At 45.6% G+C, this 25593-nt stretch overlaps 2 protein-coding genes across 8 annotated transcripts in view; one reads left to right on the top strand and one right to left on the bottom strand.

Moving 5' to 3' along the window:
• Window positions 1-8599, top strand: part of fkbp15b (FKBP prolyl isomerase family member 15b) — an 85479-nt gene extending 76880 nt beyond the window's left edge. For 3 of the 4 annotated variants that reach the window (XM_072240545.1, XM_072240544.1, XM_072240543.1), the window contains exons 28-29: window positions 5142-5259; window positions 6446-8599. In XM_072240545.1, the coding sequence (XP_072096646.1) occupies window positions 5142-5259; window positions 6446-6523 (196 nt within the window). In that variant the 3' untranslated portion in view covers window positions 6524-8599. The other variant, XM_072240547.1, reaches the window with a different exon arrangement.
• Window positions 8600-9382: 783 nt separating this feature from the next.
• lrsam1 (leucine rich repeat and sterile alpha motif containing 1) overlaps window positions 9383-25593 on the bottom strand; it is a 69970-nt gene continuing 53759 nt past the window's right edge. For 3 of the 4 annotated variants that reach the window (XM_072240548.1, XM_072240550.1, XM_072240551.1), the window contains 10 exons: window positions 23451-23538; window positions 22198-22272; window positions 18781-18861; window positions 18086-18181; window positions 17429-17527; window positions 15602-15733; window positions 14971-15040; window positions 13357-13529; window positions 11872-12036; window positions 9383-10986 (listed from right to left, as the gene is read on the bottom strand). In XM_072240548.1, the coding sequence (XP_072096649.1) occupies window positions 11911-12036; window positions 13357-13529; window positions 14971-15040; window positions 15602-15733; window positions 17429-17527; window positions 18086-18181; window positions 18781-18861; window positions 22198-22272; window positions 23451-23538 (940 nt within the window). In that variant the 3' untranslated portion in view covers window positions 9383-10986; window positions 11872-11910. The remainder of the gene's footprint in view (window positions 10987-11871; window positions 12037-13356; window positions 13530-14970; window positions 15041-15601; window positions 15734-17428; window positions 17528-18085; window positions 18182-18780; window positions 18862-22197; window positions 22273-23450; window positions 23539-25593) is intronic. The other variant, XM_072240549.1, reaches the window with a different exon arrangement.

Below are 25593 nucleotides of genomic sequence, written 5' to 3'. Positions count from 1 at the left end.
AGGGAGCTGCTCAGAAACAATGTAAGGTTGTATTATATATACAAGCTGTTGGTGGTGGATATCAGTTGAAAAGAGGGAGTGAGAAGCAAAGATAACGTGAAGAAAATTTTTACACACAAGTGTTTAGCGTTTGGAGTGCATTGCCTGACATGGCAGTACAATCAAATCTTTTGGAAAGGGATTTGATCTCTGTGGAAAAAGAGCAGAAGCAATGGGACTGGCTGCATTGCTGTCAGAGAATTGGCATGGGTTTGACCAGCTGAATGACCACTTGCTGTTACTTTGCTGTCTCTGTGACAAAAAGCAAGTCTATGGGTTATGATCACGGGAGGGGAAATGGAGGTGTCGTGATCACACAGAATTCTGTTCAACTTGTTCAAGTGAGAATGAAATATTGCAGTGTAGTTGAGTGATTACCCTTCAGGGACATGTAATGTGCTGTAATTAGTGTTTACGGTAAAGAGATCTCTTTTTTTCAGAATCAGTTCTAATATCTCTGGCACAAACACAAAGTCTGTAGATGCTGGAAATTCAAAGCAACACACACAAAATATTGGAGGAACTCAGCAGGCCAGGTAGCATCTATAGAAAAGTGTAAACACTTGTGTTTTCGGGCTGGAGGGTCTGTCCAGTCCTGATGAAGGACTTGGCCCAAAATGACAGCTGTTTACTCTTTTCTATAGATGCTGCCTCTCCTCTTGAGTTCCTCCAGCATTGTTAATATCACTGGCGTATGTCATGAAATTTGTTTTGTGGAAACATTAAATTACCACACATAATTTCTAAAAATTATAAATGGCAATAAGAAATGTTTTAAAAATTGAAATAAGTGGTGCAAAAGGAGGAAAAAGAAAAATATTGAGGTGGTGTACATGGATTCATGGTCCATTCAGAAATCTGAAGGCAGAGGGGAAAAAGCTGTTCCAGAAACGTTGAGTTCTGGCTCTTCTACCTCCTCCTTGTTGGTAGAAATGAGAAGGGGGTATGTCCTGAGTGATGGGGATCCTTAATGTGGATGCTGTCTCTTTGAGGCATCGCCCTTTGAAGGTGTCCTGAATGTTGGAGAGGCCAGTGCCCATGATTGAGCTGGCTGAGTTTACAACTTTCTGCACCTTTTTCCAATCCTGTGCAGTGGCCCCTCCAAACTAGATGGTGATGCAGACTGTTAGAATGCTCTCCATGGTATGTCTGTAGAAATCTGCAAGAGTCTTTAGCGACATACCAAGTCTCCTCAAACTCCTGATGAAATATAGCTGCTGCCTTGCCTTCTTTGTAAGTGCATCAACATAATGGGCCCAGGATAGATATTTAGAGGTGTTAATACCCAGAAGCTTTAAACTGCTAACCCATTCCACTGCTAATCCCTCAATGATGCCTGGTGTGTGTTCACTTGACTTCCGTTTCGTGAAGTCCTCAATCAGTCCCGTGGTCTTAATGACGTTGAGTGCAAGGTGGTTATCGCGACACCACTCAACCAGCTGATCTGTCTCACTCCAGTGCACCATCCCATCACCATCTGATATACTGCCAACAATAGTTGTGTCATTGGCATATTTATAGATGGTGTTTGAGCTGTGCCTAGCCACACAGTCATGGGTGTAGAGAGAGAGCAGAGCAGTGGGCCAAGCACACATCCTTAAGATGTGCCAGTGTTGATCCTCAGTGAGGAAGAGATATTTATTAAATCAGATTAAAAATTTGAGCCATTTTGCCTCTGATTGCCCATTGTTCCAGGTTTGCTTCCCATCTTGCTTAGCATTCAAGACAGAGGCCATGTGTAAAATGCTTGGTGCTTTATGTTGTCTTCCATAAAGCTTGTTTTTTTTTTACACCATGAGACTATGATCTTTTAGAATAACTGGGAAGCAAACCATGGTGGGGGGGTGGGAATTAATTTTTACACAGCTCACTGTCTCCAACAATAATGGAATCAGATTCAGTTATAGAACTGTCTTACACTGTAAGAACATAAGATATAGGAGTAGAATTAGGCCATTCAGCCCGTCGAGTCTGCTCCGCCAATCCATCATGCTGATCCTGGATCCCACTCAACTCCATACACCTGCCTTCTTCCCATATCCTTTGATGCCCTGACTGATCAGGAAACACTCAATTTTCATCTTAAATATACCCACAGACTTGGTCTCCACCACAGTCTGTGGCAAAGCATTCCAGAAATGTTCATTAAAATGGATTTTTAATGGTGGGTTTAAGGATTATGGAACTGACGAGCAGGTTCTTGGTGAAGGGTTTCAACCGAACTATTGCCTGGACAAATCAGAAATCTGCTTGAAGATCAGAACGCTGCCTTCAGATTGGGAGATAAGACGACTAAGTTCAGCAAGAGCTGCAGGCTCCTGTGTCATCAGAGGACAAAGCGAGAGTGCTCCCAGAAAATGCAGACCCCTTTGTGATACCAGGGATACACGCCGCATGTGACAAGGTATACAAACCATAACACATTGCAAGTCCATCCTGCGTGTCAACGACAGTGATGCTTCCCTTCCTGATGGGCTGAATGCCTTCTATGCATGATTTGACACAATGACTGATGTGATATTGAGGAAAGCCCTCTCTCTCCCCAAGGAACCGCAGCCGAGTTGAGGAGGATCCTAGCCAGGCTTGACCGATGCAAAGGACAACATTCGTGGTCAGGAACTGGGGGACTGTGTGGCCCAGCTGACAGAGGTCTTAACATCTTTAATGCCTCTTTGCAACAATCCACTGTCACTGCCGGCTTCAAGGCAAAAAACATCATTCCGGTGCCCAAAGGAGCGATGGTAACTTGCCTAAATGATAACCACCCAGTAGCACTGACTTCAACAATTAGTGGCGTGCTTGTGGATAATGGATCATATAAAATCTCACCTTCCAGCTATATTGGACCCTTTCCATCTCCCGGTAACTCAAACCAGTCCACTGATGATGCCAGAGCCTCGGGCCTCCACTCCATCTGGTCCAACCTGGGAAACAATGCCTCATACGCTGTTTGTTCATCGACTTCACCTCGGTGTTGAACACAGTCATCTGTCAGAGGCTGGTGGGTAAACTGTCCTCGTTGGGACTCCATACCCTCTCTGGAATAGGTTCTTGGACCCCATTCAGTCGAAGCTTGCAGCAAATTCTCAAACCTCATCACACAGAGCACTGGTACCCCTCAGGGTCGTATGCCCTCACTCCACTGCACACTCAGCAGTGCGCTGCCAGATTCAGCTCAAATCGCATCAAGTTTGCTGATGATGCTGCAGTGGTTGGCCTGAGGATAAACAATGATGAGTCGGTATACAGAGAGAATGCAGAGATACTTGTCAGTGGTGTGAGAATAACTATCTGAGTCTCAGTGTGGTCAAGACAAAAGATGATCGTGGACTTCAGGAAGGCGCAGGTCGCCCACTCTCCATTGCACATCAATGGCCCTGTTGTGGCAAGACTGAAGAACACAAAGTTCCTTGCTGTACACATGACGGACGATCTAACCTGCACTCTCAACACCTCATCGGTCAAGAAGGCACAGCAGTGTCTCTACTTTCTGAGGAGACTGAAGTATGCAAGGCTCCCTGCCCCCATTATAACAGCTTTCCACAGGAGCACCATCAGGAGTGTCCTGTCTGGCTGCATCGTTGTGTGGTACGGAAGTGCCTATTGCCGTCAGGAAGGAGGTACAGGGATATCAGGATTAGGACCACCAGACTGGTAACAGCTTTTTCCGCTGGGCTGGGAGACTAATGAATACCCTGCCACCACCGAGGTCTCGTCACTAGGACAGCGAGCTGTTTACTGTGGACCTATGCTGCACATTTCTCAAGCATTTTGAATTATAGTTTGTGAACTTATTTGTGGTAATATTTAGTTTAATGTGCTATGTGTGATAAATGTATTGTGGGTGTACCGTGGCCCGGGGTACATCGTTTTGTTAGTTGTGTATATGTACATGGTGATAAACTTGAACGAAAACTCAATTTCTTTCCTCCTACTGCTGTTCTACCTGCTGAGTTCCTCCAACATTGTGTTGCTCCAGATTCCAGCATCTGCAGTCTCTTGTGTCAGCCATAATTTAATTAAATTTCATTCCTCTGTTGTTAACTTTATTAAAGGGATCTGACTAATTGCTTTGAAAAGATGTTTTGGTATATTCTTAAAGAGGTGATCATTTGAGTAGTTTCTTTCATCTAAAGACCCTTCTGACATGTAGAATTGCATATGTCCTTCCTCACTATCTGTTTTTATCTAGTGATTGACACTTCTGCCGAGTCGGAGTGGTTGTCTTTTCCATTACAGGTGCCACTTCCCAAATACTAAAGGAAAACACAACTGGTTCTGGGTTGAGAAGGGGAGGGAAAGTGCAGGCAGCAGCCCTCCCAACCAAGGAATTGTGGCATAGTGGGAAAGGATGTTGTACCATTCTTATTTTGAGGCCCGCTGCCTTTTGTTTTAATGCCAAAGGACTGCTGACCGGAGGTACCTGTCACCTGCTCTATCAATGAAACAGCACTTCACATCTTGTTAGTGAGCAGTTAACAATATATGTAGATCACTGTTACACTGCAGTTCCAGGCCACGCGGATTTACCAAAGACTAATGATGAATGGAAGCACAATATTAGTATTGAGAAGTACAGCTCAACTCAAATTCTGTAACCCCTTGTCACTCCCTATTTCAATAACTTTCAACCTTTCAGCTCTGTATTTATAGATCAGGAGAGCTACCCTTAGTGTGGAGCACAACATTTACCCCTCATTTAGCATCACTGAAGCAAATGATCTAACTCACTTGGTACAAATCAGATCCATTACAACATTGAACACAACTTTAAAGAATTTTATTAGCCGTAAACCACTTGTACTGTCTTGAGTCGTTCTAAAGACTAGACTTAATTTTCCATTAGTTAAATAATTATCAGTAATTTTTTTTGTTGGGTTGCAATTGGCTTTAAAGGTTCAGGGACAAGAAAGTTAATGAGGATAATACATTGTTTGATGCTGCCATTTTCCCTCTGCACTCTTTTGCTAATTGGGTACCTTACTTGTCCGACCCTGATATAAGGAGTAACTCGTCCCTCCAGAAATATAAACCTACCTTCAGAGACATTGACTTGGGCTGTCAAAAGAAACCACTGACCTTTCGTGACTTTTACCATTTAGCCTTTTCAGTGACGACGACGATGAGGGCTTGTTTAACTCGGCAACTCCCAAACTGGGAAAGACGGCAAAACTCTTGGCCAGGAAGGAAGAAGAGGAGGAGGATGATGAGGAGGAAGTGGTAAGTGAGATGCTGACTACTGGAACAGTGAAATGAGGCGAGAGCCCTAAATCATGGTGATGTGCACAATATAAAGTGGTGTAAGTGTTTCAGTCCTTGAAGAGTGGGAACCGTTTGGCTCTATAAGAGCCCAGCAGACCTTTTACATACAGGGGGGTTTTGAGATGCACAAAGCCTAGTTTTGTAAGAATGGGTACAGTATCTAGAAGAGAAAACCCTCTGTGTTAGCTGATGTGGCTGGTATTGACCCCTGCCTCCGGCCCATCCTCAATGAAGGGTTCTTCTGGTCTTGTCCCACACACTGGGGAGAGGACAGCCCATAGCCAGTCCAAAGAGCAGCTTCTGTTATATTACCTGGTGGTACTTACCAGCCATATATCAGCAGATTGAAACCCACTAATCTTCTTTGACAACCTGGGACAACAGGAGTCTGTGGTTCATCCTTCTAGATTGTAAGGATTTTGTACAACACTGTGCAAAAGTCTTAGGGATGTACATCAATTCAACTGAGAATCTGTGGCTGGACTTGAAGAGGGCTGTTCACTCATGATCCCCACGCAATCTGACAGAGCGTGTGCAGTTTTGTAAAGAAGAATGGGGAATAATTGCAGTGTCCAGGTGTGTAAAGCTGATAGAGACCTGTACACACAGACTCGAGGCTGTAATTGCTGCCAAAGGTGCATCTACTGAATACTGACTTGAAGGGGGTGAGTAATTATGCAATCAATTATTTTGTGTTTTATATTTGTAATTAATTTAGATTACTTTGTAGGGATCTGTTTTCATTTTGTTATGAAAGTCTTTTTCTGTTGATCCATGTCCAAAAAAAAGCCAATTTAAATCCACTGTGATTCAATGTTGCAAAACAATACAACATGAAAACTTCTGGGAGCGGGGGTGGTGATAGACACTGTACATGTGCCTAAGACTTTTGTACAGTACTGTAGATGAGTCTTAGCCATAGCGAGGAACCAACCCCTCGATCCTTTTCTTAAGAAGATGGTGAGGGTAAATATTTTCGGTATGTGTTGGCCAGTGAGCAAGGTATCCCTAAGTATATAATACCGGTATCCGTCAGAAAAATTATAATTGCAACCCTTTTTATTCCCCAGAAGCTTGTTTGATGCACCTGAATACTGATGCTAGTGGGGCCATTGTGTAATTTGGCATTGTTTTTCCTTCTCAGAGTATGAAGGGTCGGCCACCACCAGCACCACTGTTTGGGGATGATGAAGATGAAGATGACTTTGACTGGCTGGGATGAGATTGTGTTTGATGATGCAGTAGAGTTACTGAGGAGAGAAGTGGTTTGAAAGGACGTCAAGGTGAATCCAACACCTTTCTGGAAAACATTGCTTCTACAGTGCTTAATCTGATGGAACTTCACATTCCAAGAGTCTTCATTTTTTGTAACCTGCTGATCACAGCCTCCTGGTGCGAAGCTGTGTCCCTAGTCAGCACTGAATGAACCTGTGGATGAAAGTGCACTAACTCTGATCAAAATCGGTAGTGTTCCTGAACATGACTTTAATTTTATTTCTAATCCTTGTCAGATCTCAGTCGATTTTCATCGCTGTGACAGTATCGTTCTTGGGCAGCTTGAATCCAACTATCACTGTGTCTATCAGTTAGCTTGTGAATATTTTCCCCTCCATTTTCATCATGTCAGATTGTTTGAGTGACACATGAGAGAAACAGAACATTGTCCTTGTCCTGTGTGTTGGGTAGAATTCAGCATTCATTCACAATAAAATGATCCCTGTGCCTTAACCTTAGTCACTTGGCCCAGCTCTTCCATTTTCACGACTGTCCCTTGCATGCACAGGGTTTCCATTTGGAAGCCTTCATTCTCAGAAGACAATGTTAAACCCCTCTTTCCATTAACGGGTTGCTTTCCATTTAAAATTAACTGGTTAGCAGCTCCATAAAAGGAGCACAGCCATGGTTACATTAAGAAGGATGCTTCAATGTGTTTGTGACAGGAAGACATTGTTTGCCTAAAATCATTTGTTTTGAGGCCTTGCTGCTCAAGAGAAAAGGTTTTCAGTTCTGTCACAACTGCACCAACTGAAATGGCTTGAACTATGTTTTCTCCTTCTCCCGGTAGTGTCAATCCAGTTAGTTGGTTTGCTCTGTAAGAGGGCAACTACACACTTGGCTATCCAGTCTAGAGGAAAAAGTCTTCTACTGATTCTGTTGTATCCACTAGCTCCTTGGTGCCCATTGTCACTTCTTCAGGCAGGAGCCTGACACCAGCATATTGAAGCCCACAAGTCAAACTACAATGGTTCTTCCTCTTTTCCTGCTGGTTTTATAGATACAAAACACTGCCGTAGTTAAGAGATACAGTGGTTAGCAGGTTGGTGGAAATTGTATGCCTGAGAACTGAATTCTAACCTTGATCTTGGCAACTAATGAGACCAATTAATAGTTGATCTGTGGATTTGGATGAACAAGACAGGCCGCTGCTTCAGTCAGCTGAAGCACATCCATTGTTCTGCTTCTGTTCCCTGATTCTCTTTCCCGTAGCCTCTTCTTACTTGAACTCTGGATTTCTATTTCCCCCTTGTCATAGGGAACCTGCCAATGTGATTAGTATCTTTTGCAAGTACTGTATAATTATGAACTCACGGGCTTAGATTATCTTGAGAAATGTGAGTATTTCCTTCCATTAGTGCCAGGAAGCGAAATGCACAAGTGGTATGAATGCAGAGATGCTGAACTTCCTAGTGGCTGGTTACTGGGATTGACTGACCACACACCGGACTCGACGTAGGGTCCACAACAGATCATCAGCTTCCTGCAATTTCCCAACAGGTCCATCAACTCCACGCACCAATGGCTTTTAGAGGCAAGCTTCAATTAACCTTACACTTTTTAATTAAAATAACAAACAATGAAAAATTATTTAATGGAATGGATCTGATTTTAAATTTGTTAATTTTTAATATTTTGAACAATATTGAATGTTAGAGACATTTGAAAACAATGACATTCTTTGCCAGCTGATAGTCCATGCACATGGTTATGAAGACATGTTTGTGGATGAGATTTGATTTTCCTTGCCTTGTGTTGCCAGAGCTTTGCTGGGTTGTTGGATCTGACTTCACAGGCAGAGTTGTTGCTTGAAGATCCTGGCAGTGCAGACTCAATGTGGGAGTTGTGCTACCTCTGGGAAATTCTGGAACGGTTTGTTAAAGTGGAGGCAGATGCAGGCTCAATTCAGAGTGATGTGCATTGACTTAAGTATCTCAAAGGATTCTGAATCTTTTCCATATGCTTTCATACAGATGTGTTAAAACTAGTAATGTGTATAAAACTTGGCTCATATTTAAATTGATCTCGTCTTCAGTCATTGTTTTTTTTCTCAATTGTAAGTTTGGAGGTGACTGGCTGTCTTGTTCTTCAGGAAGGTACCACCTAATTCTCTAGTTTATCTGCAGAGGCAATTTCCTGCCTGATATAATCTATTATCAGTGTTGGATACTGGGTTTGCTGAAATAGCTCTGAAAACAGAAATGGTAGAACAGGAAGAGGCTATTTAGATCCTCCCTCCATCATCCAGAAGATTGATCTTGTCCTGTAATTTCCACCCACCATCACATAGTGGTTATGCTTTACAGTACCAGTGCCCCAGGTTTAATTCCTCCTTCAGTCTGTAAGGAGTTTCTGCATTCGCTCCATGACCACGTGGGTTTCCACCAGGTTCTCCAGTTTACTCCCACAGTCCAAAGACGTACTGGTTTGTAGGTTAATTGGTCATTGTAAATTGTTCTGTAATTAGGCTACGGTTAAATTGGGGATTGCTGGGGGGTGTGGCTTGAAGGACCAGAAGAGCCTACTCCGCGATGTATATCAATCAATAAATAAACTCTCATTACCTCGCAACTCTGATTCTGCCTTTAATAATCACACTGCTCCCACTCCTCATTCTTGTTATTCTCCCACTTACAGCTGAGCTCCTCAAACAGGACAGTTAGTTAATAAAAATACTCCATTGTGATTGGTTTAGTGTTTCCAGCTGGACTGGTACTTGCAGCAAATCTGTGAATTATCAGCAAGTGTACCCTCTGATGTTCTAAGGACAATCCCAGGTTACAAGTCAAAATCAAAGCAAATCACACAAGGAGAATTTGTCCTTTATTGGAACAGTATCAATTTGCAATGTATATAATTGTAGGATTGGAATTTATAGCATACAACCATACAAGTGCAAATATTCTGCATATGACAATAAATTAAATATCTCATTTAAAAACATGCTTTACATTCATAGGATAAAGGAGCAGATCAGGCCATTCAGTCCATCAAGACTACCCCACCACTCAATCAGAGCTGATTTTTTTTTTCACCCCCATTCTCCAACCTTCTCCCCAGAATCTTTAACCCCTATACCAACTATCAAGTTCTGCCTTAAATATACCCACTGATTTGGGCTTCACCTTCCTTTGGGGCAAATCTTCTATCATGTAACATGCACTCTAATAGCTTTTGACACAGGATATTATTGAAGGTATAAGGAGTAGTGGAGGCACTGGGTTGTAAAACCTGAAACAGGACGGCAAGTGGGAAAGGGAGATTTGCATATCCTTTTGCTTTCACAGAGATAGGAATTGGATCTCAGAGCACAACTGGAGTTTGCGAGGGAAGAGGCAGGACTGGAACAGTAGAAATGACAGTATGTTGAGACAATTGGGTGTTAATTCTGCTGAAGTTTGTAAAACTAAAGAAAGATGTTCTGAGAAAAGTAACCAGAAATATGCTGTCAAATAAGACTGCACAAACAACACCAGAGCAAAGCAACAGCAATGGGACTGGGGAACAGCAGCACTAGGCAATTCTTCTGTTTCAGCGGTTATTTACTTATCCATTACCAGCTCTGGACAAGGAGGATATTCGGTTGAGAGACCCTGTCTCCAGCAAGTGATTCAGGGATAGGAAATGAGGGGGAAAGTCAATTTTTGCACTCGATGCTTGTCAGTTCAAGCATCGTGAGATTAAATTTGCCTTTAGCACATTCAACAGTGAAAGAACATGCTTTTCACATCAATAAACAAGAGGAAAAACTAGCATTCAACCTGTTGCACAATAAAATGTTAGCTGGATAAATGGTTTTAAAAAAAATTAATAAGTTTACTGTCTGTAACCTGTATGTTGCAAACTTTCAACTCCAGTCTAATGTGCTCTCCTTGCTCAATTTGAAGACAAATAATGGTGTTGCATTACAGGTCAGGAGGAAAATTACACCTGCCTGACCTTAGCAGTCTGCAAATGCCTTTGTAGATGTAATACTTCAAACTGCTTTATGGATAATTTGGATGAGGTTGATCAGCAAAGGAGACGTGGTTCAGAGTGACACAGCCCATGTGGCTTCACAGTAGATCCATTACACCAGCTCCCAGTTTCATTCCAAGTAGCTCCATACACAAATATCAGCAACATGTGGCAGCAGGAGAAGTCAAGTTTTCATTTTCTATTCCATTTTCTCTGTCTATGCAACCACTTAGTAAGAAAGCAAGTTACTACAGCACAAATCCATGGGAGCTCAACATTGGCCAACTCACATCCTTGCCAATACAATTGAGGCCTGAGCAGGTGCAGATCATCCATCCAGGAAGACATCAAGCCAGTCTAGGAGGAGTCTATGCCACAGTTTTACTGAAAGTAAACATCTTCGAGGTGGGGGTAAAGGGGAGGTGTAAGGCACGACAGGAGGTGGTGGCAGATCTGTGGGATAATGACACACAGTTAATAACTGATAAAAGTTATCAAAAGCAAACAATCATGACAGCAGCTCATCTCAGAACAAGGTCAGTCAGCTCTTGCTACACCCAGGATCCCATAACCCTACTCAAATTTTCATTGTTGAAAACCACAGAGAGACATGGTCAGGAGTCATTAAGAGGGATATAATTGAAGGGGAAATCAGGAGAATAATCCTACAGATTTCACAGGTTAGTCAAGTGCTGACTTGTTTTCAAATCATGTTTTTAACAGTTGCAAATAAGTTCTCGTGATTTGGGCTAATGAGGCAGTTGGAAATGTGTGCAATCAATACTAATGGACTGGACTTTTATTTCTAAAATTTAAGTCATCCCAACTTATTGCAGGTTATACAGACTGCCTGACATGCAGTCACCATTATAGGCTAAAGTGATCATCCTTTTCAAATAAGTATTACAATACCCCACAGGACAAAATATCCCCAACCCTTTTTTCATCAGATGTTTTTTCACCTCTATGCAAGAATAGTGATGGCACTTCAGTTTGCCTCAGAGAAAAACCTAGAGTGGTCCATGGGTTTTGGGGAAGTAAAAGAATATGGGTGGATACCCTTGGTGTTGGTTATGGAGAGCATATCGCTGAAGTACAGGGGAGACTAGGGGGTGTCATAGGGGACTGGTGGAGGATATGGAGAGAATGTTTGCATCCTCAGGTGGGTTTTGAAGAGGTGGAAGATGTACCCCAGGGGTGGGGGGTGGAAAGTGTTGGGGTGAAAGCTGGAGGTATACGGGGTGAGATGACACCACAGTTGTGCAGTTCCGCACTAAACCTGAAACTGCAGGGAGATTAGTTAATCCAAATTTGCAGGCTGCTTTATGCTAAACCTACCTGTGAGCACACATACATTGCATAAGAACAGAACGCCACTCAAGTTGTACGATACATGCGAATCTTTTGTTCGATTTCCTTTCGGCAGAGAGGGCAAGTGTGCAGCTCCATTCCACACGTGTGGCAGCAGCAAACGTGGCCACACGGCAGGAAGATCATCTGACTCTGGAACACAGAGAGAGGCCATCAGTACTTCACCCCATCTCTCTCACTTAAGTTTCAGTCTGGACATTTCACTAAATGGCCACTCCTCTACAGAACTCCTGAGTGCAGAGTCCACACCTGCTCCTGGGCTTGAGCGGTCCCAGAGAAATGGGTTGCAGCGAAGGGTGGCTCCAGCTGCACTTTCTAAGCCAACAACCCCCACCATCTACAAATGCATCAGATAGATGCAATGACAGCAGCTCAAGTCCAAGGCACATTTCCTCACAACATTGCAAACAAATACATCATTACTCGATCAGTTACAGAATTACACACTTAACAACATCATCACAGGACCTTAAATCTTTAGTTACTGAGTGACAAATGTCTACAGTCTTTGCACTCTGATGCATAATGGCTTCTAACAATATGGAGTCAATAAAAGGAAAAGAGTTCTCAAAATCTGAATGAAAATATAAATGACTGAGGTTACCAGACCCTTAACACCACGCGGATTAGCACCACCTCTGCACCATCAGTGCTAATCCTGCCTGTTTATCCTCGTTTTATTCTCCACTATCTCTTCTCGGTACCCAGCTTCCTCTCGAGTAGTCCCTCAATTGCTAACTGTCAGTACATTCCACGGTTACACAGGCTTCATATTAAATACACAAATGTAAAGTTTGGAGTCTTAAAGGTAGCAGCTCAAAGTATATTTATTCATGACACTTTTGCCGTCTGGTTTTGAAGTGCTCAGCGCTGGTGAGATCAGACAAACATGAGTTACACAATGGTTTCATTGTGACAAATATTAAACTATATCAAACACAATTCTGACAGCTTTGATTCTGCACAGCAAAGGAGTGAAAAAGGTGATGACTATATCACTGTTTGTGCAATAGCATTATCTGAGTAGGAACAAGAACCTGATTCTGTTCTTAAACCCAAATCTCAGCATGTCGGAGATCTTGGCTCAGCAACAGGCATTACCCTCTATCCATTCATTGAATTTTAGAAACCACAGAAACTACAGCACAGAAACAGGCCTTTTGGCCCTTCTTGGCTGTGCCGAACCATTTTCTGCCTAGTCCCACTGATCTGCACACGGACCATATCCCTCCATACACCTCCCATCCATGTATCTGTCCAATATTCTTATGACGGGTTCACACTATTTCAGTAGCAGAGTAACAGCAAAGTTGTCTGCCCTCAATTTTCCTCAGCAAAGTGCCTTGGACTTTTTAAGGAAAGCGACTAACACACAGACATCCAATACAGTAATGCATGATCTTTTACCACGGCGGATGCAGGCTTCTCTTCGTGCTTTGCTGGTGAGCTCACCTCTCGCTCCATGCAGACGACACACTCTGACTGAGCCAACACTTGTTCAGGGACTGGTGCGCTGGGCTCTACTGGACTAGAGGGTCCTACTTCATCCTCTACAGGGGCACTGGCTTGTACCTCACCCAAATCATCAGCAACATCCTTTGTTGGGACAGGTGGAGATCTCCAATCTACAAAATCAAATTACACGAGTAATTAGGTGAGGATTTTTATTTCACAGAAGGCAACCATTGTCTGCCGAAGGTCAGCAATGCAGATGATATTCCCTGCCTACACCACACATCCATCATCAGAACACGTGGAAACAGGAGCAAGGAATAGGCCACCAGTCCCTCAACCCTGCCCCACCTATCAGTGTGGCTGTGACCAAACTATCCCAGGACCCTATCAACTCCACATAGTCCCCAATTCCCCAATCTCTCAAATACTCATCTAACTCTGTATCATACATCAGACTGCTCCATATCCATAAGACAAGACAAACGAGCAGAATTCAGCCATTCCGCCCATCGAATCTGCTCCGCCATTCTATCATGAGCTGATCCATTCTCCCATTTAGTCCCACTCCCCCGACTTCTCACCATAACCTCTGATGCCCTGGCTACTCAGATACCTATCAATCTCTGCCTTAAATACACCCAATGACTTGACTCCACTGCTGCCCATGGCAACAAATTCCACATTCACCACCCTCTGGCTGAAAAAATTTCTTCGCATCTCTGTTCTGAATGGGCGCCCTTCAATCCTTAAGTCATGCCCTCTCATACTAGACTCCCCCACCATGGGAAACAATTTTGCCACATCCACTCTGTCCATGCCTTTCAACATTCAAAATGTTTCTATGAGGTCTCCCCTCATTCTTCTAAACTCCAAGGAGTACAGTCCAAGAGCGGACAAACGTTGAAAATATGTTAACCCTCTCATTCCTGGAATCATTCTAGTGAATCTTCTCTGAACCCTCTCCAACGTCAGCACATCCTTTCTTAAATAAGGAGCCCAAAACTGCCCACAGTACTCCAAGTGAGGTCTCACCAGTGCCTTATAGAGCCTCAACATCACATCCCTGCTCCTATACTCTATTCCTCTAGAAATGAATGCCAACATTGCATTCGCTTTCTTCACCACTGACTCAACCTGGAGGTTAACCTTCAGGTCTTATCAAATAAGACCATAACACATAGGAACAGAATTAGACTATTCAGCCCATTGAGTCTGCTTCAGAATTCCATCATGGCTGGTTTGTTTTCTCCCCCTTCCCCCCATAACCTTATATGACCTTACTGATCAGGAGCCTATCATCAACTTCCACTTTGAATGCTCCTAATGACTCTGCCTCCACAGCCACAGATTCACCACCCTCTGGCTAGATAAATTCTTTTCAAATAATGCCAAGGAATTGTTCACACACACTTGAATGCAGTCAGACCAGTAAAGAGTCAGCTATTAGCATTGTAAATTCCACAGAAAAGCTGTTTCGCATTAGATTGAGTTTTATCTATTGAATAACGTGCAGCATTAGTCACCGGCCTTCGGGGTGTTTACGGAGCAGACACTGCCGTTTGTAAAACATTGTGCTCGAGGGAAGCAGGAGAGAGACTGAAGTGTGGCTACCTTCTGCAGGGAGGAGCTCCTGCACACGTCCGAGGATGGCACGCTGTACCCTGCTCTCTTTGACTCCAACCTGTAAACAGAGAACACCTTGGTCTCAACACTCCACCTGAACATCCACAGTAATATTCTACACCCCCAGTGAAGTCTACCACCACATGGGGTTGGCTGTCTGTTGGGCAGAGACATTCCTTTCTCAGAGGGTGGGACCATCTGCATGTGGTGCTCCCGTGACACCAGACGAATCTTGAGGTATTCTAGTACCAGGTGACTTAGTCTCCCCACGGAACGGATCTGCTCCCACCACACATGGCAAAGCATGAAAGGCAAGGGTTTTGCCCCATATTCCTCACTCACTGTTTCAATGGTACAGATCTGTTATCAACCAATGTACCACCTCCCAATGTATATGGAAGAGCTCATTCACGCATCATCCCACCGTGGCCACTGACCATCTCAATGGGAGGGGCCACTTGCATTTCCCTACCCCATTGCTTTGAACTGGGGGAAGGGGATCCTTCCTCACCACCATCTCCCAATGAGTTGAGGGATCGGTCACCCCCCCCCCACCCCCCCCCACATCCCCATACTGACAAACCACAGGGTGTCGCCCGTTCATTACTGGCCACGGTACCTGCTGTAGATCCTCCGCCGTCATGTAACGCAGCATCTTTAGGGTGATCCGGTGGTGGGCGAACAGGGGTAAGTAATGATCTGCTGAGAGTTCGGTCAACAGGTCCACCAGTGCTTTCTCCACACCCTCCTCCTGCACGGGATCACACGTTAAAGGTTATCAGTCTGACTACAAAGCGCTCGGGGGAGGCAACAAACAAAATGCCGAGGATCGTGCTGGATGTGGTTGTGGGGTAGCTGAGGTCGTCAATGGAGAAATGTTTCTCAGAGTACCAGGGACGACATGAATCTCCAGACCCAGCATTCCCAACTTTGATTCACACTTGCTCCAAAGTTGCATAGTTATAACCATATAGCCATATAACAATTACAGCACAGAAACAGGCCACCTCGGCCCTTCTAGTCCGTGCCGAACTCTTACTCTCAGCTAGTCCCGCCGACCTGCACTCATCCCATAACCCTCCATTCCTTTCCTGTCCATATATCTATCCAATTTAACATTAAATGACAACATTAAACCTGCCTCAACCACTTCTGCTGGAAGCTCGTTCCACACAGCTACCACTCTCTGAGTAAAGAAGTTCCCCCTCATGTTACCCCTAAACTTTTGCCCTTTAACTCTCAACTCATGTCCACTTGTTTGAATCTCCCCCACTCTCAATGGAAAAAGCCTATCCATGTCAACTCTATCTATCCCCCTCATAATTTTAAATACTTCTATCAAGTCCCCCCTCAACCTTCTACGCTCCAAAGAATAAAGACCTAACTTGTTCAACCTTTCTTAGTAACTTAGGAGATGAAACCCAGGTAACATTTTGGTGAATCTCCTCTGTAGGAGGAGTTGTGTCAGACAGCTTCAGAGTATCGTCTGCTTTGTTTCAGCATACCTGTTTCCAGCCACGCTTGGATCGGGCCAGAATCCAGCACAGAAACAGGCTCTTTGGCCCATCATATCCATGCTGGCCACAACACTCTACACTAATCCAAATTACCAGCACTTCAAGCCTTTGTGATCCAAGATCTCATCCAGAATCATAACACTTCATAAGTGTTGTGAGGATCTCTGCCCCCAGCACCTCCTCAGGCCTTGCGCTCCAGATCATCACGAGACCCCTCTAACCCTTGACCCCCCCCACCCTGAACCCATGCCCCCTCGAGAACAGCCAGGCTCCGTACCACACCGCACCTTTACACATCAGCAGCTCACTGTTTCAGCAACCTTGTTCAATCCCGATTGCTGCTGCTGCTGTTGGCGTTGAGTTTGCACGCTCTCCCAGTGACCGCATGGGTTTTCCCCCCGGTGCTCCTGTTTCCTCCCCCATTCCAAAGACATGCTGTGTGGCAGATTAACTGGCTGCTGAGAACGACCTCGTGTCAGTGGATGGCAGGAGAATCGAGATACCGATGGGCGGAGGGAAAAAACTGGAGAATGAGATTGATGGGAATGGTCTGAGGGCTGGAATGTGTCGAATGGCCTCCTTCGTGGTCTTGAGAAAATGGGACTGAGAAGTGAAAGGCTGCAACATGCTAGCCAGTGCTGGAGCAGACTGATCGCCAGGTTTCCACGTGACCTGAGGCCCAGATTCTGCTCCCAGTGACAAAACACCAGTTTGGGTCTGAGTCATTTGATGGAACAGAACAGCCAACCCAGTACAAGACCAGGAGAAACTGCTTCCCATCTCAAAGTTCTTTCCACCACCCATACTGGCTTTTAGAACATAAACAAGAGTGAAGTTTAAATGTAGTCACAGGCTGTAAAGGGCAGGTGGACAAGGCAAGCAACTGCCACTGTGTACATTGGACAGGAAACCGATCAGCAGATTCTTACCTGTGCTCGAAGGGAGAGGGGCTTCTTGTCCATCAGGCGCTGGTACTGAATAAGCCAGTAATTTTCCTGACTGGTCTCGTGTTTCTTCTCCATTTCCAGCTGAAAGAGAAGCAAAGTGCGGAAATCCAGCTGCAGCAGCTGCTCACCCCCACCCCACCACAGAATCCGCTCCATCAGTTCCTCTCAAAACCCCAATAACCGCCATCAAATTACCCTGCCCTCTGCACTCCATGGGATTCGACGCCTGAAGTTAGGCCGTAGGGCAAGTTAATCAGTATCGAGCCAAGAGATGCTAGTTTCTGCAACAGTGAGCAGTAAAGCATGTTGAGACTGAGGGTGGGGGGGGGGGGCAGTTGTCCACAGTTCGGGTCAAGACCCCACGCCAGGACTGTGGATAAGGACGGGAGGTTGTTGGTATTAAGAGAGGGCAGGGACGAGATGGGTGTAGCAAGTGATTGGACGGGGGGCAATGGGCAGATGGAATCGGGTGTGGGTGGAGTTGGACGGTGAAATTCTCGTGATAAGGTTCAGGTAATGCAGCTGGCAACAACGAGTAACGCAGTGCCCTATGCTGAGTCCCCAGTGATAACCAGAAACACACCAGTGCTCCTGTAGAATGGTACGAACTCCACCACTGCCACACCCAGACACACGTACCAGCAGATCCCCCAGCTCCTCCTCCCGCAACCTCTTTTCCTTCAGGAGCTGCTGCAGGAGATCGCTCAGCACCTGCCGTTCGCTCGCCAGGTTTTCCTGCACGTGACAGAAGCAACAACAAGCAGAAGGGTGAGCTTCTGTACTTACCAACCTCACAGACTCGTTTAATGGGATTTTAGTACATTACTAATGATAGTGGACGTGCGAAGGCGGAGGAAGACTTTGAAGCAAACAGACCAAGAGGCTGGAGCACTTTGATCAGCGACTCCAGCGGAGGAGAGGGTTTTAGATATTGGTCGAGAGAGGAGCAGAGGTTGCCCTTGTGGTTGGGCAACAGCACAGGTCAGAGGCACAGGGTGGCTGCAGATGTGGGTTACTAATACAACATCAATCAAAAGCAACAGTTCATCAACAGTTGGAAACAAAAGCCGAGCTGACGATCTGGGTAAAAGCTGGGGGTGATGGGTGAAATGTGGAGCTGTGGTGTGACGGTGAATGGCACAGCAAAGAGATACTGCGCACTCGTTTCCACGAAAGAACACAAGCTGCAGGCTGAAGTCATTGGACAGAGCGGGAAGAATCAATGGCCAAAGATTCAAGATGTTATGAAAGATGCACTAACGCAGCTCCTGAGTTGCTTTACACAGGATTCAGATCATCCACAAACTGTGGTGTTTGTGAGATTTCCACCCTACCTGAAGGTTCTCCAAGTCACTCTCTCTTCTGTCTAACTCGAGATGTGTCAGCTGCATTAACTCATTCTCAATCAATTTGATCTGAATGATTCAAAACAAACAATAGAATGGGTTGATTAGACACATGTGGATGGTGTGAGGTTGGTTCACAAGCCACCAGCAGCATGCTAGAGGGCTAAACAATGACAAAAAGTAATTTCTGCACGTGCCAGATGGGATGAAGGATGTGGCTGGTGTTGCGGAAACACAGCAAAGTGGTCACGGGTTTCCAGTTGTGCTAGGCGGGGCAAATCAGGTACAGATGGTTAAGACCATAAGGCACAGGAGCAGGATCAAGCCATCTGGCCCATCTAGTCTGCTCCAAGTTTACCTCAGCTCCAACCCCAATTACAGCCTTCTGGAGAAGGGGACTAATCGGGGTCAAACCAGGATCAGAGAAGTGTGATGCCTCAGTCTGAGCAATACCAAGCAATGTTAGCATTGGTGTGAATGAGGAATGATCAGACTATCAGATATAGGAGTACAAGTAAGCCATTCGGCCCATCGAGTTAGCTCTGCCATTTCACCGTGGCTGATATATTTTCCACCTTGACCCCATTCTCCTTCCTCCCCCCCCCCCACCCCCGCCGGAACCGTTGATGCCCTTTACTAATCAAGAACGTAGCAACCTCCACTTCAAACATGCTCAATGTCTTGGCATCCAGCGCTGCTCGTAGCAAAGAGTTCTCAGATTCACCACCCGCTGGCTAATGAAATTTCTCCTAGTGTCTGTTCTAAAGGGATGTCCTATTCAGAGGCTGTGTTCTCTGGTCCTAGACATTCCCACTATTGGAAATGTCCTCTCCATGTCCACTCTAGGCCTTTCAATAGTTGGTAAGTTCCAATGATATCCAGCTCTTCTGAACTCCTGTGAATAGAGACCTTTCATTCCCGGGATCATTCTTGTAAGCCTCCTCTGGAGCCTCTCCAATACCAGTGCATCCTTTCTTAGATATGGGGCCCAAAACCACTCGCAATACTTCAGGTGTGGTCTGACCAGTGCCTTATAAAGCCTCAGCATTTCATCCTTGCTTTTATATTCTAAACTCAAGCCAGTTCTCACATTTTGGAACATTATCCAGTTCTGCCTGGGCCAGCCTGATTCTCATTCCCCCACTGTGCATCACCTCGGCCCACCCTGCTGTCACCACCGGGCCAGCCTGATGCTCATTCCCCCACTGTGCATCACCTCAGCCCACCCTGCTGTCACCTCCAGGCCAGCCTGATTCTCATTCCCCCACTGTGCATCACCTCAGCCCATCCTGCTGTCACCTCCAGGCCAGCCTGATTCTCATTCCCCCACTGTGCATCCCCTCGGCCCACCCTGCTGTCACCACCGGGCCAGCCTGATTCTCATTCCCCCACTGTGCATCCCCTCGGCCCACCCTGCTGTCACCACTGGGCCAGCCTGATTCTCATTCCCCCACTGTGCATCACCTCAGCCCACCCTGCTGTCACCTCCAGGCCAGCCTGATTCTCATTCCCCCACCTGATTCTCATTCCCCCACTGTGCATCACCTCAGCCCACCCTGCTGTCACCTCCAGGCCAGCCTGATTCTCATTCCCCCACCTGATTCTCATTCCCCCACTGTGCATCCCCTCGGCCCACCCTGCTGTCACCTCCAGGCCAGCCTGATTCTCATTCCCCCACTGTGCATCACCTCAGCCCACCCTGCTGTCACCTCCAGGCCAGCCTGATTCTCATTCCCCCACCTGATTCTCATTCCCCCACTGTGCATCCCCTCGGCCCACCCTGCTGTCACCTCCAGGCCAGCCTACAACAAAGTCCTCCCGCTGTGCTCTCATTTCTGCCCCACTCCACACGGTTCATCTCCTCTGAAACTCCGTTGCCGATATCCCGCTGTGGATGCAAACTCTAAAACAAATTTAAAATATTCATCTTGTGTCTTTAGGCCTCACCTCTCCCCTATTCTATCCCTCTAGTATAACCACAATCCATTCTCCTCCTTTCCCTAACACAATCTCTGTTCCCCTCACTCTGGTCTCTTGTTTCACCCTGTCCCCATTACCCCTGTGATTCTATGCATGGTACCTCCCCTTTCTTGAGTCTCTGGTCACTCTCCTCTGATATGACATTTCCTTCTTCTTGCCTTCCTGTGATGTGTGTTGGGATATTTGCTTCAAATTAAAGATAATTTAAATAAGTAGACTTTGCTAAATTAAATTTAAAATTAGGAAAATTCACAGCATCTATCTATTATACACATTGACCCTACCAATCACAAGTGATCATCTCAAATCAGAACTGTGCAGTTGATAAAACTGGTTGAAAAGCCACCTTATCCATAACCAAATTCAGATGTACTTCCCCTGCCACTTCTACCATTTACCCTCCCTTTCTCACCCCCTTCCAGAAATCACAGGAGATTTCTTACAAACAGAAGTCAAAAGCATTACAAGTTGAAGCCTCACTTCATAGCTCTGACATAATAGCAAGTGTGCACTGAAGGGGTCCTGCATTGTCAGAGTGTAAACTTTTTGAGTTAAGTGGATTCGTCTTCCTGACTCCCCTGGAAGAACACAGTGGAGTTTCTGATGTGTATTTAATAGGGTGTGCACTGGCAGAGTGACACAAGGTACCACACAGACTGTTTGGGACAGCACTGGTACGTGGGCATAGTGAACATTAATCAGTCACAGGATTTGAGACACAAAGCCCGCAGGGCCACACACCTTGGTGGTTTGAACACCAATAATGTTCAAACGCTGCTCTCGCCTGCTAGTACTCCTGTGCATGAACCTTTCGAACATTATGATCCAGTCGGAGCAGTGCAATGTTGCAGGTAGCAAGTTCAAGCGGTGAAGCATGGAGATGGCAAAATTAAACATCCATGACATTTTCCGCTCAGTGTATGGGATGGAACTATAGATCGGGCGCTGCAGTGAATCTTTGATTTTGGGACGGGGGAGCTGTAGTAACAGGAGGAAACCCCCACTGCCCAAACACATTACCCAGGCTGCAAACCTCTCAACCAACAGTATTAAACTTCCCACCTGCAAGCTTTTCCCAACAAGGAGAGGAAACAGGATTGTCAGGAGGAGGAATAAAATATATAAAGACAGAGATAAAATATATATATAGTTCACAAAAGAACGAAGAAGGAACAAAGAAGAGCATGAAGAAAAGAGAAAAGAAATAAAGATGTTGAAGAACTACAGAACCAGTGGGTGTGCTCGGTGCCCACTGTCGTGTCACTGGCTGAGTGCGCCTGGGATTGCTGGTTCACACAGCGCGCTGCACCGTGCTCAGAAACTGAATACTCACTCACCAGGTCCACCACCCCTCCCCAGCCGGTACCTGGGACAGGAAGACAGCGTTTCACATGGTGCTGTCTGTGCCCATTGGACCATACTCACCTGGTCTCTGATTCGTGTATGCTCCCTGTCCTTCTTCACCTGCAGTGCTTCAAACGCCATCTTCTGCATTTCAGCCTGTAAGCACACAAGAGCAGAGAATTTTCGGCACAGGAGCTGCAGTCATTCACTGGATTCGCGGACGTCTATAGATCCAACAGTGTGTGGTTCCAATTTCCCCTCTCCTCATGCTCAGAAGTACTGAGTATAACAGTAGCTCCTCCAGTATGCCTGTGAATACTTCACTAAGATGGTGGGTGCAGCACCTGCAGCTTGTCAGAAGGTTGGGGTTGTGTCCCCCTTCACCGATGAGGCAGCGGACCGGACTGAGATATATCGGCTGGTTGAGTGGCATTGCAACAGTAAGCTTGCCCTCAGTGTCAGCAAGACCCGGGAACTGATTGTGGACTTCAGGAATGGGAAGTCAGGAGAACACATATTGAGGGGATCAGCCATGGGCAGGGTGAACAGTTTCAAGTCCCTGGGTAAGAACGCCTCAGTGGATCTGTTTGGTGCCCAACACATTGTTGCAGCCATGAGGGAGACACACCAGTGGCTCGGCTTTGTTTGGAGTTTGAGGAGATTTGGAACGAGACCAAATTTCTATAGATGTACGGTGGACAGCATTCAGACTGGTTGCATCACAGGCTAGTACAGAGGTTCCAATGCACAGGATCACAAGAGCTTGTAGACTCACCAGCTGCATCACAGACACAACCCTCCCCACCACTGAGGCCCCATGGCGGCATCCAAGGACAAAGGGTGCAGGCACTTGAAGACCCCCACTTAATGATCAGGAACAGCTTCTTTCCCTCCACCATCAAATTTCTGAATGGTCCATGAATCCATGAACCCTACCTCCTTATACTTTCTTTTTGCACAAATTTAGTTCTGTAATTTATGGCAATCTTATGACTTCGCATTGTACTGTTGTCACAAAACACAAATACCATGTCACACACATCAATGTTTTCAGCACCTGCAGTTTCTTGTGCATCTAAAACAGATTATTTAGTCATTGCTGCTTGAAGGACACAATTGTGCATAAAATGCCTGCCATGTATCCTATACAAATGCCTGCCATGTAAGCTATATAAATGCCTGTTATCCTTTCAAAATGCTTCAGCATTTGCAAATACAATTCTTTGTAAAAAGATTTCTCTTCGAAGCGCCCTATGCCTCCTCAGTCCTATTCAACCTGGTGGCAATAAGGAGGGACGACAGCTCAGTAATTCACAGAGAAGACTGGAACATACCTCGCCAAGAATCTGCCCAATAGTCTTGTGCTGATCCAGCTGCTGAAAGGCCTGGACTTGCTGAAGTCTCCCATCCATTTGAGCCATGCTGTAAAAAAGAAGCCGAGATCAGGGTAGAACCACGGGTGTTGTCCACTGAAACACACTCGGTCACTTCCGTCTTTCACAAGCTACTGTATGACACTGCCATGTCAGGTAACTACTCAGCCTGAGTTGTAGATTTTCCACCACACTAAGTGTCACCTTAAGGATTGAGCCAAGAGTAGGTTTACCTTGCTCCATCTTCCACTAGTGATTTGACCACATTTCCTCAGCCTGCTGCTTCACTATGGGAATGTCATTCCATTTGCACAAGGCTCACTGTTGTCATTCAGTTATATCTAACCCACACTTACCTACATCCTTCTCACTGAAAACCTCCACAATTTTACCCTGGACTATGACGGTATTTGAATTTGACACATCCTCATCCACTTTACTTCCCTCCTCCTAGTCTGCCCTCATTTTCCGCTACTTCCTCTCCCCTTGTATGCATGACTCCCATAAAACATACTCCCCTCTGCACCTCATCCATTCTGAATTACCACATCTCCCAATCCATTCTTTGTGCCTTTCACCTCATTACCCCATCATCCTGGTGCCCAGCACTAATATCTGACTCTACCCCTATGGGTACCACATCTCCACCCTCTCTGCTCCCTAACCTGCAGTAAACGCTGAGCAGCTTGGCTGGGTCCGGTCTGCCCGGGATTACAGTATGACCAAGTATGGAATGCTGGTGCATCTTTAACCCTGGAACGCTGAGAACTCTGGTGCACTGGCACATGGACCAAGGTTAATGAATGCGGCTGTGAGTTGGGGAAGGGCTCATTCAAACCCGCGAAAATATAGGCACAGCAGAACTAAGAGCAGAGCAACATGCCTGGCAGTCAGAGCCTGCACTTTCAGAGGAAATTGAGAAAACAAACCAAGCCAGTGTCCCACGTGGACATAGAAACATAGAAAATAGGTGCAGGAGTAGGCCATTCGGCCCATCAAGCCTGCACCGTCATTCAGTACGATCATGGCTGATCATCCAACTCAGAACCCTGTACCAGCCTTCCCTCCATACCCCTGATCCCTTTAGCCACAAGGGCCATATCTAACTCCCTCTTAAATATAGTCAATGAACTGACCTCAACTGTTTCCTGTGGCAGAGAATTCCACAGATTCACCACTCTCTGTGTAAAGAAGTTTTTCCTCATCTCGGTCCTAAAAGGCTTCCCCTTTATTCTCAAACTGTGACCCCTCGTTCTGGACTTCCCCAACATCAGGAACAATCTTCCTGCATCTAGCCTGTCCAATCCCTTTAGAATTTTATACGTTTCAATAAGATCCCCCCTCAATCTTCTAAATTCCAACGAGTATAAGCCTAGTCGATCCAGACTTTCATCATATGAAAGTCCTGCCATCCCAGGAATCAATCTGGTGAACCTTCTTTGTACTCCTTCTATGGCAAGAATGTCTTTCCTCAGATTAGGGGACCAAAACTGCACACAATACTCCAGGTGTGGTCTCAACAAAGCCTTGTACAACTGCAGTAGTACCTCCCTGCTCCTGTACTCGAATCCTCTCGCTATAAATGCCAGCATACCATTCGCCTTTTTCACCGCCTGCTGTACCTGCATGCCCACTTTCAATGACTGGTGTATAATGACACCCAGGTCTCGTTGCACCTCCCCTTTTCCTAATCGGCCACCATTCAGATAATAATCTGTTTTCCTGTTCTTGCCACCAAAGTGGATAACTTCACATTTATCCACATTAAATTGGATCTGCCATGAATTTGCCCACTCACCTACCCTATCCAAGTCACCCTGCATCCTCTTAGCATCCTCCTCACAGCTAACACTACCACCCAGCTTCGTGTCATCCGCAAACTTGGAGATGCTGCATTTAATTCCCTCATCCAAGTCATTAATATATATTGTAAACAACTGGGGTCCCAGCACTGAGCCTTGCGGTACCCCACTAGTCACTGCCTGCCATTCTGAAAAGGTCCCGTTTATTCCCACTCTTTGCTTCCTGTCTGCCAACCAATTCTCTATCCACATCAATACCTTACCCCCAATACCATGTGCTTTAAGTTTGCACACTAATCTCC

Source organism: Mobula birostris, chromosome 22, assembly GCF_030028105.1.
Source record: "Mobula birostris isolate sMobBir1 chromosome 22, sMobBir1.hap1, whole genome shotgun sequence".
NCBI lineage: Eukaryota > Metazoa > Chordata > Chondrichthyes > Myliobatiformes > Myliobatidae > Mobula > Mobula birostris.
The sequence above is the reverse complement of the archived record's forward strand: the minus strand, read 5'-3'. Positions and strand labels throughout refer to the sequence as shown.